This window comes from Heptranchias perlo, chromosome 28 (assembly GCF_035084215.1).
Source record: "Heptranchias perlo isolate sHepPer1 chromosome 28, sHepPer1.hap1, whole genome shotgun sequence".
In the NCBI taxonomy this organism is placed as follows: Eukaryota; Metazoa; Chordata; class Chondrichthyes; order Hexanchiformes; family Hexanchidae; genus Heptranchias; species Heptranchias perlo.
In genome coordinates this window covers 9852238-9867234 of record NC_090352.1, presented here as the reverse complement: position 1 = coordinate 9867234, position 14997 = coordinate 9852238, and the positions used below count along the sequence as shown (strand labels likewise).

Here is a 14997-nt window from a genome sequence, read left to right as displayed (position 1 = left end):
ATACATGTTACCAATAAATCAACGAGATATAGTTCTAAAGAAGTAGCACACCTGAAGAAATAGAGGAGTATGCTAGGCAGAAACATAAATAGCAAAAGGTGTTGTATTATAAGTGAATACATGGCAAACCAATCACATTTGGAGATCTGGTTTTGCTGTTGGACTTTTGGGGCTAATCCAAGAAACTCGAGCTGCTGGGAAGGTCCCATTATGGGGAAAAAGATGAGTTGAAAAGAATTGTATACTTTTTGGTAATCCCTGAATGATACATGGCAGTGACTCCTGATCTGCACTTGATCTATTGTGGTAGTACAGTTGAGATGGTGGCAGGCCTCCAGTATGAAGACACTGTAAAAAGGTGCTGCCCTGGGTGACCATGGTAGCCTGTCCTAACCATATAAAGGGGAAACCTTCTGCCAGAGGAAAGTTATCCTTATTAAGATAGAGGTGTATCATACATGGCAATGGCAAATGGTGAGTGTTGTGGCATCAGGTAGTCATGTGGCAGGCATCACACCAGTGACCATATGCAACATCACCAGTAGAACATTTTAGATTATTGTAGAATGCAGTGCCATTCTGAATATATATGAGTGCAGAGCCAATGCTCCTTAACTGTGTGTGTTTCCTTATCTGTCGATTTTAGTGATATCTCAATTAAGACGGAGTAAAAGAGTTTCTCTGAGATTGTGCATTTGTTATGACAGCATCTTTGTTTTAAAAACAAATGTACATTATGGCAGGTGGTGTTCATATAAAAGCTCCGAACATATCTTAGATGTGAAGATCTGTACTCCCTGGAGGTGACTTCTTTTTCTAAGAAGGGGTTGTGGTGCATCATGTATCATCACACATCACCATCCCTTATGCATGAATTTCAAATGCAGTGACTAGCTGAGCCATACACAGTGACAAAGATCTCTACTTGGATTGCCCAGTCTTAGCTGAGTTAGCTGATCTTTTTTCTAGAGCTGCCTGTGCTCTCTTGGGTCATCCTTCCTTGTTCATTGCCTCTGACTGAATACTGTCACCTTGCATTTTAAAAAAAAGTGCACGGCACTCCAGTCAGGTGGCCCAGGCAGTACTTGGGAATGTTTTGGGTCTCTGCACAAATCAATTCCCTCCTGATCATTCCCCACCATGGACACAGTCATTTCATAGGGACGCAGGAGTGAGGAGAGAGAATTTCCACATGCCATTAACATCCGTGTTCAATGATTAACAGTCCTACTTCAATTCTGTCTCTCTCAGCAGCGACACCAACCTTTTCTATAGGAGCTGGATCTCGACCTGCTGGAACCAGACAGAGATTGCAGGCTAGGCGGCAGCACGTACGGAAGAGATAGACATTGGGAATGTGAATAGCGCAAATGAACATTACATGTTGACTATTCTGAAAACCATTACCACTTTTTACTTTTGTACCCTAAACAACGCCGGTCGTGGATGTCCAGGCAACTGACCTCAGAAGCCGAGAATATATTCTTGAGAAAAATTCTGTTTAAATTTAGGTCTTTTTTTTCTGGGCTTGAACTGTCAGAACAAATGGCTTGTGGCTGCTGAAAATAATTTTCTGCAACAATGCGGAAAGCTCGTTGGACTGCATCGAAGTCCTCCTCGTCTTAAGTTTGTACACCCTCTTTAAAACTGGCCATTGCAGAACGGTGATCTGAGTTTGGTTCAGGGTACAGCAGTAACGGGTGACTCAGTAAGCGGCAGACATAGCTTTACTTGAAACGTTCTATTTTAAAGGTTGCTGTAAAATGCGATTTGCGGACCTTTCTGGACTGACCCTTTTTTGTACATATCGCTGCACTTGAAAACATTTTTTTTGTTAGATTTCCTAAGGGCACAATTCCCAGTAACGTCACCACTTTCTGTGCTGGCTTGTGTCCAATGGCAAAACTGAACTGGAGGCTAATGTTAACTCTATCTTTTTCTTGCTCTTCGTTTTCGTTTTCCCTTCCCTTTTCCATGGACACTTTATTCATTTTGGTTTGCGTCTGACAAGAATTCTAAACCTTGCCGAAAACACCTTTTTTGTTTTTGAGAAAAGAAAATTTTGTGCCTGTTTGAGTCACTTCTCAACATCTTTTGCTATGCTACCTACCTCTGTCCTTTTTGTTTTCTCCTGTGAGTGATGATGTAGCCTCCTTTTTAAATCTATGTTTAGTTAGGTAAAGGAAACAAATCCAAATAGCTCTCCCTCCAATGCTACCCCCTTCCCACCCCCTCCCAAGTGTCAGACCATTTTTTTTATATACAGTAATGTTATCAGTGTTTGCTTGTATATCTCACTTTTTTGCCCAGTGAATCGAGTTTGGAGGAAAAATTTCAGTGTATGTGTGGCGGCATGTTAGTAATGCCGGATCTGGCTGGTTCATTGGATATATGTGAATCTGACTCTTGCTAATCTGATGCGATAGTGTTTTGCTACTATAACTGCGTGACACATTAAGCAGTGTTCTATGGAGAAATGGCAGTCATGGCTAGTTTTGGAGGAGGTTCCCATTACACAATATAGGACTCTCAAAAACAGATTTTAAAAATCCGGTGCTATAATGTTAAAAATGCAAATTTCTTCAGCTTATACCAAAACTTTGGCTGGCAATGTTGAGAATTGTACATGTATACATATATACCGTGTATATTTTAACCGTGACTAGGTACTTGCATCTTATTTTGGGTACAGTTCTGAAATGTGCCTGTTTTAATTTCCTTGATTTAAAAACAAACTGATTTTTCAAAAGTTTTTTTTAAAAAGGAAAAATGTTTCAACTTTTTGAATAATCTTGACTTTAGTCTCTCAGCAGATTTAATTATAAGGGGCAGTCGTGTTGGGTGGTGCTTCGGGTGGGATACTGATCACGTATTATACAAGCCCTATACCACCTGTTGCCATAAAACTCTGGTATGAGTGGAGCCTTAAAGTTGGACCTTGCCAGTCTCCTGGTTGTGATGCAGTTCTAATGCCCAGTTCATGCCAGGTTATGAGGTCTGATCTGTTTTTGTATTGGATATTTTTGGCAAACTTTTTAATAAATTTTACAACATACGTTTGAGCAGGGCTTCCCAGGGACCAGAATAGTGTTGAGCAACATGACAGCTGCAGCATTGGGGGCCCTTAGACTCCCATGTTGTAGACCAGTGTTAAAATCTCAGGATGGACTGGCATTCAAATGACGCTGCTCTCTATGCCTGGCAGCCCAGATAGGGATGCCACTCAGGGCACGTGACCAATCTGCTAGTGGTCAGTTGATGCAGAGTGGTACTGGTTACCATAGTGAGATCTGTCCCATCCTCCTAGCTGTTGGATGACCATTTGTGAGCTGGGCAAGCTTCAGAAGTGTGAATGGACTTGGAGATGGGTGAGAGGAGGCAGCAAACCACACAGGGTTGATCTGAATATCTTCAGTAGAGAAAACAACAATTGTCATTATGTCTTTCACAGAATTTCTTGGAAATTTTGCAACACCTTTGAACAAAACCACCGGTGTTTCCATGTGATAACAGAATTTGACTTTATAACACCCTTTGTGTTGTCTATTTCACCAGTAAAGTATGCTCATCCAACCCCTCTTCTTCCCCCTCCTCCACCTCCTCTTGGTACCCCCCCTCCTCCACCTCCTCTTGGTCCCCCCCCTCCTCCGCCTCCTCTTGGTCCCCCCCCTCCTCCGCCTCCTCTTGGTCCCCCCCTCCTCCGCCTCCTCTTGGTCCCCCCCCTCCTCCACCTCCTCTTGGTCCCCCCCCTCCTCCGCCTCCTCTTGGTCCCCCCCCTCCTCCACCTCCTCTTGGTCCCCCCCCTCCTCCACCTCCTCTTGGTCCCCCCCCTCCTCCACCTCCTCTTGGTCCCCCCCCCTCCTCCACCTCCTCTTGGTCCCCCCCCTCCTCCACCTCCTCTTGGTCCCCCCCCCTCCTCCACCTCCTCTTGGTCCCCCCCCCTCCTCCACCTCCTCTTGGTCCCCCCCCCTCCTCCACCTCCTCTTGGTCCCCCCACTCCTCCACCTCCTCTTGGTCCCCCCACTCCTCCACCTCCTCTTGGTCCCCCCACTCCTCCACCTCCTCTTGGTCCCCCCACTCCTCCACCTCCTCTTGGTCCCCCCCCTCCTCCACCTCCTCTTGGTCCCCCCCCTCCTCCACCTCCTCTTGGTCCCCCCCCTCCTCCACCTCCTCTTGGTCCCCCCCCCTCCTCCACCTCCTCTTGGTCCCCCCCCCCTCCACCTCCTCTTGGTCCCCCCCCTCCTCCACCTCCTCTTGGTCCCCCCCCTCCTCCTCCACCTCCTCTCGTTCCCCCCCCTCCTCCTCCACCTCCTCTCGTTCCCCCCCCTCCTCCTCCTCCTTCGTCTCGTTCCCCCTCCTCCTCCTCCTCCTTCGTCTCGTTCCCCCTCCTCCTCCTCCTCCTTCGTCTCGTTCCCCCTCCTCCTCCTCCTCCTTCGTCTCGTCCCCCCCCTCCTCCTCCACCTCCTCTCGTCCCCCCCCCTCCTCCTCCTCCTTCGTCTCGTTCCCCCTCCCCCTCCTCCTTCGTCTCGTTCCCCCCCCCCCTCCTCCTCCTTCGTCTCGTTCCCCCCCCCCCCTCCTCCTCCTTCGTCTCGTTCCCCCCCCCCCTCCTCCTCCTTCGTCTCGTTCCCCCCCCCCCCTCCTCCTCCTTCGTCTCGTTCCCCCCCCCCCCTCCTCCTCCTTCGTCTCGTTCCCCCCCCCCCTCCTCCTCCTTCGTCTCGTTCCCCCCCCCCCCCTCCTCCTCCTTCGTCTCGTTCCCCCCCCCCTCCACCTTCGTCTCGTTCCCCCCCCCCCCTCCACCTTCGTCTCGTTTCCCCCCCCCCTCCACCTTCGTCTCGTTCCCCCCCCCCTCCTCCACCTTCGTCTCGTTCCCCCCCCCTCCACCTTCGTCTCGTTCCCCCTCCTCCACCTTCGTCTCGTTCCCCCCCTCCTCCTCCACCTTCGTCTCGGTCCCCCCCCCTCCTCCTCCTTCGTCTCGGTCCCCCCCCCTCCTCCTCCTCCTTCGTCTCGGTCCCCCCCCCCCTCCTCCTCCTCCTTCGTCTCGGTCCCCCCCCCCCTCCTCCTCCTCCTTCGTCTCGGTCCCCCCCCCCCCTCCTCCTCCTCCTTCGTCTCGGTCCCCCCCCCCCCCCCCCGTATTCGTCTCGGTCCCCCCCCCCGTATTCGTCTCGGTCCCCCCCCCCGTATTCGTCTCGGTCCCCCCCCCGTATTCGTCTCGGTCCCCCCCCCGTATTCGTCTCGGTCCGTCCCCCGTCCCCCCCCCGTCTTCGTCTCGGTCCCCCCCCCCCGTCTTCGTCTCGGTCCCCCCCCCCCCCCCGTCTTCGTCTCGGTCCCCCCCCCCCCCCCGTCTTCGTCTCGGTCCCCCCCCCCCCCCGTCTTCGTCTCGGTCCCCCCCCCCCCCCCCCCGTCTTCGTCTTCCCCCCCCCCCCCCCCCCCGTCTTCGTCTTCCGCCGCCGCCCCCCCCCCCCCCCCCCCCCGTCTTCGTCTCGGTCCCCCCCCCCCCCCCCCCGTCTTCGTCTCGGTCCCCCCCCGTCTTCGTCTCGGTCCCCCCCCGTCTTCGTCTCGGTCCCCCCCCCCCCCCCCCCGTCTTCGTCTCGGTCCCCCCCCCCCCCCCCCGTCTTCGTCTCGGTCCCCCCCCCCCCCCCCCCGTCTTCGTCTCGGTGTCCCCCCCCCCCCCCCCCCCCCGTCTTCGTCTCGGTCCCCCCCCCCCCCCGTCTTCGTCTCGGTCCCCCCCCCCCCCCCCCGTCTTCGTCTCGGTCCCCCCCCCCCCCCCGTCTTCGTCTCGGTCCCCCCCCCCCCCCCCCCCGTCTTCGTCTCGGTGTCTCCCCCCCCCCGTCTTCGTCTCGGTCCCCCCCGTCCCCGGTCTTCGTCTCGGTCCCCCCCGTCCCCGGTCTTCGTCTCGGTCCCCCCCGTCCCCGGTCTTCGTCTCGGTCCCCCCCCCCCCCCCCCGTCTTCGTCTTCCCCCCCCCCCCCCGTCTTCGTCTTCCCCCCCCCCCCCCGTCTTCGTCTTCCCCCCCCCCCCCCGTCTTCGTCTTCCGCCGCCCCCCCCCCCCCCCCCCCCCCCCCCCGTCTTCGTCTCGGTCCCCCCCCCCCCCCCCCCCGTCTTCGTCTCGGTCCCCCCCCCCCCCCCCCCGTCTTCGTCTCGGTCCCCCCCCGTCTTCGTCTCGGTCCCCCCCCCCCCCCCCCCCCCCCCCCCGTCTTCGTCTCGGTCCCCCCCCCCCCCCCCCCCCCCCCCCGTCTTCGTCTCGGTCCCCCCCCCCCCCCCCCCCCCCCGTCTTCGTCTCGGTGTCCCCCCCCCCGTCTTCGTCTCGGTCCCCCCCCCCCCCCCCCCCCCCCGTCTTCGTCTCGGTCCCCCCCCCCCCCCCGTCTTCGTCTCGGTCCCCCCCCCCCCCCCGTCTTCGTCTCGGTCCCCCCCCCCCCCCCCGTCTTCGTCTCGGTGTCTCCCCCCCCCCGTCTTCGTCTCGGTCCCCCCCGTCCCCGGTCTTCGTCTCGGTCCCCCCCGTCCCCGGTCTTCGTCTCGGTCCCCCCCGTCCCCGGTCTTCGTCTCGGTCCCCCCCGTCCCCGGTCTTCGTCTCGGTCCCCCCCGTCCCCGGTCTTCGTCTCGGTCCCCCCACCCCCGTCTTCGTCTCGGTCCCCCCCCCCCCCCCCCCCCCCCGTCTTCCTCTCGGTCCCCCCCCCCCCGCCCCCGTCTTCGTCTCGGTCCCCCCCCCCCCGCCCCCGTCTTCGTCTCGGTCCCCCCCCCCCCGCCCCCGTCTTCGTCTCGGTGTCCCCCCCCCCCCCGTCTTCGTCTCGGTCCCCCCCCCCCCGTCTTCGTCTCGGTCGTCCCCCCACCCCCACCCCCCGTCTTCGTCTCGGTCCCCCCCCCCCCCCCGTCTTCGTCTCGGTCCCCCCTCCCCCCCCCCCCCCCCCGTCTTCGTCTCGGTCCCCCCCGTCCCCGGTCTTCGTCTCGGTCCCCCCCGTCCCCGGTCTTCGTCTCGGTCCCCCCCGTCCCCGGTCTTCGTCTCGGTCCCCCCCGTCCCCGGTCTTCGTCTCGGTCCCCCCCGTCCCCGGTCTTCGTCTCGGTCCCCCCACCCCCGTCTTCGTCTCGGTCCCCCCCCCCCCCCCCCGTCTTCGTCTCGGTCCCCCCCCCCCCGCCCCCGTCTTCGTCTCGTTTCCCCCCCCCGTCTTCGTCTCGTTCCCCCCCCCCCGTCTTCTTCTCGTTCCCCCCCCCCCCCCCCCCCCCCCCGTCTTCGTCTCGTTTCCCCCCCCCCCCCCCCGTCTTCGTCTCGCTTCCCCCCCCCCCCGTCTTCGTCTCGGTCCCCCCCCCCCCCCCCCCCGTCTTTGTCTAGGTCCCCACCCCCCCCCCACCCCCGTCTTCGACTCGTTTCCCACCCCCCCCCCGTCTTCGTCTCGCTTCCCCCCCCCCCCCCCCGTCTTCGTCTCGCTTCCCCCCCCCCCCCCCCCGTCTTCGTCTCGCTTCCCCCCCCCCCCCCCGTCTTCGTCTCGTTCCCCCCCCCCCCCCGTCTTCGTCTCGTTTCCCCCCCCCCCCCCCCGTCTTCGTCTCGTTTCCCCCCCCCCCCCCGTCTTCGTCTCGTTTCCCCCCCCCCCCCCCCCCCCGTCTTCGTCTCGTTTCCCCCCCCCCCCCCCCCCGTCTTCGTCTCGTTTCCCCCCCTCTTCGTCTCGTTTCCCCCCCCCCCCCCCCCGTCTTCGTCTCGTTCCCCCCCCCCCCCGTCTTCGTCTCGTTCCCCCCCCCCCCGTCTTCGTCTCGTTCCCCCCCCCCCCCCGTCTTCGTCTCGTTTCCCCCCCCCCCCCCCCCCCCCGTCTTCGTCTCGTTTCCCCCCCCCCCCCCGTCTTCGTCTCGTTTTCCCCCCCCCCCCCCCCCCCCGTCTTCGTCTCGTTTCCCCCCCCCCCCGTCTTCGTCTCGTTTCCCCCCCCCCCCCCCCCCCCGTCTTCGTCTCGTTTCCCCCCCCCCCCCCCCGTCTTCGTCTCGTTTCCCCCCCTCTTCGTCTCGTTTCCCCCCCCCCCCCCCGTCTTCGTCTCGTTTCCCCCCCCCCCGTCTTCGTCTCGTTTCCCCCCCCCCCCGTCTTCGTCTCGTTTCCCCCCCCCCCCGTCTTCGTCTCGTTTCCCCCCCCCCCCGTCTTCGTCTCGTTTCCCCCCCCCCCGTCTTCGTCTCGTTTCCCCCCCCCCCCGTCTTCGTCTCGTTTCCCCCCCCGTCTTCGTCTCGTTTCCCCCCCCGTCTTCGTCTCGTTTCCCCCCCCGTCTTCGTCTCGTTTCCCCCCCCGTCTTCGTCTCGTTTCCCCCCCCCGTCTTCGTCTCGTTTCCCCCCCCGTCTTCGTCTCGTTTCCCCCCCCGTCTTCGTCTCGTTTCCCCCCCCGTCTTCGTCTCGTTTCCCCCCCCGTCTTCGTCTCGTTTCCCCCCCCGTCTTCGTCTCGTTTCCCCCCCCCGTCTTCGTCTCGTTTCCCCCCCCGTCTTCGTCTCGTTTCCCCCCCCGTCTTCGTCTCGTTTCCCCCCCCCGTCTTCGTCTCGTTTCCCCCCCCGTCTTCGTCTCGTTTCCCCCCCCGTCTTCGTCTCGTTTCCCCCCCCCGTCTTCGTCTCGTTTCCCCCCCCGTCTTCGTCTCGTTTCCCCCCCCCCCCCGTCTTCGTCTCGTTTCCCCCCCCCCCCGTCTTCGTCTCGTTTCCCCCCCCCCCCCCCGTCTTCGTCTCATTTCCCCCCCCCCCCCCCCCCGTCTTCGTCTCAGTTCCCCCCCCCCCCCCGTCTTCGTCTCGTTCCCCCCCCCCCGTCTTCGTCTCGTTCCCCCCCCCCCCCCGTCTTCGTCTCGTTCCCCCCCCCCCCCGTCTTCGTCTCGTTCCCCCCCCCCCCCCCCGTCTTCGTCTCGTTCCCCCCCCCCCCCATCTCCCTCGCGTTGACCTTTCCCCCCCCCCCCCCCGTCTTCGTCTCGTTCCCCCCCCCCCCCCATCTCCCTCGCGTTGACCCCCTCCTCCCCATCCCAAGTTATTTTTCATGTTGCTGGCAATATTTGGTTGTTCATACCCTTGTTCCCTCATGGTTAATATCCAGTAACTAACGAGGCCTTGGGTTGGGTCACATAGTGAGTCAGTGTTTTTCCACACAGACACATCTGTGTGCAATACTCAGTCATCTTCTGTTGATCAATCTGGAATTGAGTCACCTCCCCATCTCCATGACTGAAGACTGACTAACTTAGAGAGGTGGAAATAATTTAGAAAATCAAGTGCCATGTATTGGAGGGAGGACGAAAGTAAGTAAAGGGAGGGGCAGAAGATAAAAAATTGAGCTGACTTCTTTTGCAATACAACATCCAATCATTGATCGCATACATTGCTCTGTTCGAAGACACTACAATCTAACCATTTATAAATTATTTTCAGAGAATGTTTGTACTATTTCCATTGGATTCATCAGCAAATGTTGGGAGCATTTTACTTTTTAAAACAATTCTGGCTGGTCCAAGTGGCTGGGCAGATTGAAAGTTCCTCCTCGTCCCAGTAAAATGGCTGCCATTTTGTGACGTCTGAGTATGAATGTGTGCGGGTGATTGGCAACTTCTAAATTTAGATAAAATTGTTAAAAAAACAAAATAAATTTTATTTTTATATTTAAGCAAAAACTGCCTTCTACGTTCCTTCAAGCTTGGTTCATTGAGACTTAATGCTACACTGGTTAAATAGTATGATACTTCTGGTAAACAATTGTATGTACAAATTGGTTTTTAAATATGGAATATGAAGTTGGTGTGAGTAAGTTTGGGCAAAGAATTAATGGTGTGTGGAAAAACAGTTGGGATGCTGTAATTTTTCTTTGCTGAAAGTTGCACATAGGTTGGTAATACTCATGCCTGTATTTGGGCCAAAATAACATTGGATAAAATTTGGATGCCATTTTGTTAAACATATGTTTTTTTTAAATTTCCTTTTGCTGTCTCAGTAGATAAAGGTACATTCTGATTTAGCACTAAGCCATAGAGACAAAAAGTCCCAGGTTCAATTCCTAGCCTGTGCTGGGTTAGCGGAACACAGCTGGGTTGGCTGTATGTGCATTCAGCCCCCTAGACTATGGAAGGGAAAAAATATTAGCCATGATCTTTGTTTCTGATTGCTATCCAGTGACTGTTGAGGCTCACGTTTGAGCAGGAATGAAGGGAGCATTTCAAAGGATTTTTAAAAAGCCCAGACATTTTCTTTGATTGTTACGATACCCATTATCAACTGTATGGGGTGGAAGTGAAAATCTAGCAATGCTGTCCACGTCAACAGCTAGTGCTTTATTTTCTTTCAGTTGGACAGGACGAAAAGGGTCAGTGATTATTGGTATTCAGTGGAGAGTTTTCTACTATGTCTTGTGCATGATGGAGCATTGAAATTATGTTTGAAGCTACCAATCATTCTGAACAAAGTAAGATTGTTCCTCCTCCACAAAAATAACTTCGACATTCTAGATAAACATTTTTTGACAGTAGAAACTTTTTTTTTGGGATGTAATTTGTTCCTTTGTTTTGCACTTCACTCCTTTTTCTCCCCTGAATGTGTTACATAATGACTGAGAGTACATTAATACACTCATCTGTTGACTGACTGCTCCCCCCCACCTTTACCTCACCCAAATGATTGTTCCTTGATTGTCAGCAGGAGCAAGAACTCCAGTGGAGCCTTTCCCCAAAGACAGCAGACATTGAAGCCAGTTGTATTCACCCTACCACCATCGCATCAGAGATTGATTAACTCAGCACAGGACAGAGTCTGAACCTAGGATCTTCTTAGTCTCTATGGATTAGATCACATTTGGCAGTGCATTTAGCTGCTGACTTAAGGGAAGGTTGGGGGGAAGCTACTCCTTGGAACTAGTTTAAATCCATTTTGTGCATAAATGCATTGCTTGGCATGGTGCTGAACCATAAAAAGTAGGACAGAATTGGGTTCATTCTCTGGCATTTCCTGAGTTAGTGAATCATAACGGGTAGTCGTGTGGGGACTACAAATCATCAAGCCCCAGGAGGGGGCAGGGGAGGAAAGTGATTCAAGTTGCTTCTAATCATTTTCCAGTGCCTCTGGTAGAATGTCTGCATGTGTGGTGTCTGATGAGAACAGTTGGGCTCAACTCTGACCAGTTGGAACAGCCTGCTGACCCTGTCTAGGCTCACTCATGAAGAATGCCCAGTTGCAAGGTACCAGAGAGAGGCTGGTCTCTGAGAGATTGTACCCCACCAAGAGACTGCCTTCAGGTGAGGAAGGGTGGGAAGTGGAAGAAAATTCTTGACTTCTAGCTGTGGATTAATTTTTACTTGAACATGTGATTAGTTTTATTGCTTTACTGCCAGACATGCACACTGGAGTCTTGATTCTGATTTCAGGTGCCTGTTAAATGTCCACATTGAGTTTAACACTAACTATGAAGTCAGCAGTCACGAGCACCAATATTGTCTCGATCAGTTTTCTGGGGGCGGTCATGTGTCCCAGAAAATGGTGGTCGCGATTGCTGCTTCCCCAAGCCAGTTGTATAGGTGAGTTTCAAATTAGGCATCTTTAAAATTAGAAGTATGTAAATACATTGAATTGCTGCTCAATAGATATTAAGTGCAAGACACTCCTGACAACTTTGTGATGGGCAGCTTTGGTTTTAACAAGGTTATTTCCCTAGAATTAAGTAGATCATGGGACAGTAAATGAAGAAAACTGGAGACATCTGACTTTTTGGATTATTTTCCAAATTTAGTTTGCATCCCTGTTTTCTCCACTTTTAACTTGCTTGCATGACTTGTTTACTATCTTCAGCTTGGAGAGCAAAAACAAGTCTGAGCCACTGATCCCTCTAACAGTCAGCGTCTGTCAGTATTTTCCCTTGTAGAGTTAACCATTTTAGACCATTGCCTTGCCCTTAAGAGAGAATGTCATGCCACAGTAAGGTACTGCCATTTTCTACATCATCGCACAACTCATAACACTCATACCCAGCAGTGGCATGTGTGCTTGTGCTGCTGCCTTCTCGCTGCATTATTGAAGCATCAGGTCCAGTCCCCTTTATTTTAATAGCTCCAAGAATTTCAGAAATGTTTGAGTTATATTGCAGGTTTTAATGGAGGAGACTGCACACATGTACTAAAGCTGCAGACACTATTTGCCAGGCCCTTAGTACTTTTACAGTCACTGTCATTATTCACCTCTTCCCCTATCTTCTGCCCAATATTGTTAAGTGTTTAAAACTTTTTTCATTTATTATTTGCTTGAGTGGATAACTCAAAGGCACCACTCCGTGTTGTACACTGAAGTCCATTTAGGTGAATATCAGTTAAGTGAATAGTTTGCTTAATTAAATTACATCTCACTGCACTAATCATTTTCCTTCCCATTATCCAGATCATTTAAATCAGGTTAATATGCATGTATCTCGGGTTGCTGAGACTAACAGATCTTGGTTTTCTGGGTTTAGGATTTATCCTCCAATGAGGCAACAGCATTAAAAACAGCCCTTTCCAAACCCCTGGATCCAGGAAATTCAAACCAGCAAAATGAGAAATTGTAATGCAAATACAGCTGATGGTTGGCGGGAATCAAAGTGTGCTGGACTTGGCTAAGTGGGGTGTAACCCTACCAGCGGGAAAATAAAAACTACACCTGTCTGGATTTCTCAGTAGCTTAGTTTGAAGACTCTTGAACCCAGTGATGGGTTTCCACAAGAGCGAAAATAAAGGCCCTTTTATAGAACTTGGGGAGGTGTAAAACCCTTTTGCTTCGTCAGCTCTGCAGCTGATAGGTTATTATGCCTCACCTTTCCCAGAACCAGGATTGCAGCATGACAGCTGAGCACCTGATCAGTCCATTGTGACAGTCCACACGCACTTTGAGAACTTGCTTTGAATTTCTGCTTGGAGAGTTTGTTTATTAGATTTGTTACAATGGCACTTTCTTCAACAGCTGATCAGCTAGCTGCAATGTTCTGATTTTTCAAACTTGTGTTGGTCTGGTTTAAAATGGCTTTGAAACAATCTAACATTAGATGTTTTAGTCATTTCAAGGAATGGAAAGATCATTTAGGAGCATAACTCAAATAAGTGATGGCTGAAATGTGCTCTTGTCACCAGAATGTCACTGCTTCGTTTCCCAATCTGCGCTGAGTAAGCTGATCTCGGATGTGGTGCACTGCTATTGACCTCAGTAGCACTGGATTGAGGGGCTGGGGGGAAATGGCCAGGATCCTTGTTTCCACTTACTGTCCAGCGACTCCTGCTGGAAAGTATGCGTGTGTGGATGTCGGGTGCAAAGAAGACTGGGTTCAGCTGTGGTGCCATACACAGTTGAATAGCCAGTTCTCTCACTGTCTAGGCTTGCACATGGAGAATGGACACTCTACTGAGTTGCCATTTGAAAAATGGAACTGTAGCATGATTTGCTGTGATCAGAACAAGCAGAGAGAAAATAGGCAAAAAATGTATTCTAATCGCTGACTTATTCTTAGAAACATTGGGTATTTTGTAGTTTAGCATAATTTAGGACTGACAAAATGAGTGTGATTTACACTGGAGATTAGAATTAGTATTTTGCATTTGCAATGAAAACTGAAAATCTGCAATCAAAAACTGTGTGCACTTGACACAGCCTTTATGGAAGTGAGTAGGCTTCCCTTCTCCGCACAGGTTTACAGCAGAGAATGGGTTTCTGCTTATAACAAGAATAAGATCGTTCTAAGCCAATATTGAAGAATTTTTTTTTAAAGTATCATGTTGGTGTTGCTGCACCAGTGCATTGTGCCATGTAATAACAAGATGGTGGCTCTTGCCCTGGGGCTTCCTTCTGTGGTCCTGGCTGGACTAATGGGGAGTGAAGGCTCTTCACTTCTCGAAAGGCAAGGAAAATATTAAGACCCGAGATGACCCGAGGAGCGCTCACTGCCACACTCCCCCTTTCCTCAGTTGAAGTGTGGTGTTGATAGAGACCCAATGGGTCTCGCCTGCTCTCTTGGCTGGTGCTAGTAGTATGAGGAGGCAGATTGAATTACAAACAGTGGGATGGGTGTGCCAGTATTTGACGGGTGCCCCCCTACAATCAGTTTTGGTTCTTTTTACATAATCATTTCTTGCTTTGGTCAGCTTTAGTGAGACCCTGCACACTGCTGATCACAGGCTCGAGTCTCAGGACTGTCTAATACATGAAACTGCAAGTGTTAATTCTGGATGGGGCCATTAGGGAGGCACTGTAACAACATTGTATGTTCAATTCAGGAAGAAAAACTGACTGCCTTACATGCTGAGTTACAAGACCACTGGCTGTACTAATTCTTATCGTTTAGTTTTGTAATATTCTGATCTTTCCTCTTTTTTTTCAAATTGCTCCTTGGGATAATTTCAGACTGGGATATATCCAAAACAAAAGGACAGCACTAGAGCACCTTTTTGGGTGACTCATATTGTACAAGAACTGGGAGTGACTGGTAAATTCTCTCTGTAGGAGACACTTGAGTATGAAACCATGTCAAGCCAGCAATTTGAACTCTGGTTTCCCACGTGCATTATTACCAAGTCATTCTGCCTTAAAATCAGCAGTGTCAGGTGTGCTTTTTTTTAGTAAATAGAATAATCATCATAGTGCGAGCTAGTTCCCCAAGCAAACTTGTCGTGGTCCTGTGAACAAGGTTTTTTAGTGACCAGTTTTTACAGTTATTTTAAATGACTAAAGTTGACCTTTTCTTCAGACCACCTCTCTTTAAAAGATTTGATGCTGCATGCGAATCCTGTGGGGGAGGTTCCAGTATCTCCATCAGTACGGCACTAAACTCTGAAGTCATGAGTCTGAATCCCAATTTCACCTGTAATTCAATTTTGGTTTCTTCGTGTTAGCCCTCTGCCAAGCCATTAGATGGAGCACTTTCATGGCAGAAGTGCTGCCTTTTAGCGATAGGGAACAAAACCAGCACCACTGCATGTCAGCTGATCACTTGATGGCCAAAGAAATGTGGCAGGAATGTAGAAAGCTAAATTATGATTTGGGTGGGGAAAGGCCAAAGAACAAGCA

At 52.9% G+C, this 14997-nt stretch overlaps 1 protein-coding gene across 2 annotated transcripts in view; it reads left to right on the top strand.

Annotated features, from left to right (window-relative positions):
• Positions 1–3829, top strand: part of pom121 (POM121 transmembrane nucleoporin) — a 49300-nt gene extending 45471 nt beyond the window's left edge. For both annotated transcript variants that reach the window (XM_068008048.1, XM_068008046.1), the window contains one exon: positions 1252–3829. In XM_068008048.1, the coding sequence (XP_067864149.1) occupies positions 1252–1346 (95 nt within the window). In that variant the 3' untranslated portion in view covers positions 1347–3829. The remainder of the gene's footprint in view (positions 1–1251) is intronic.
• The last annotated feature ends 11168 nt before the right edge of the window (positions 3830–14997 follow it).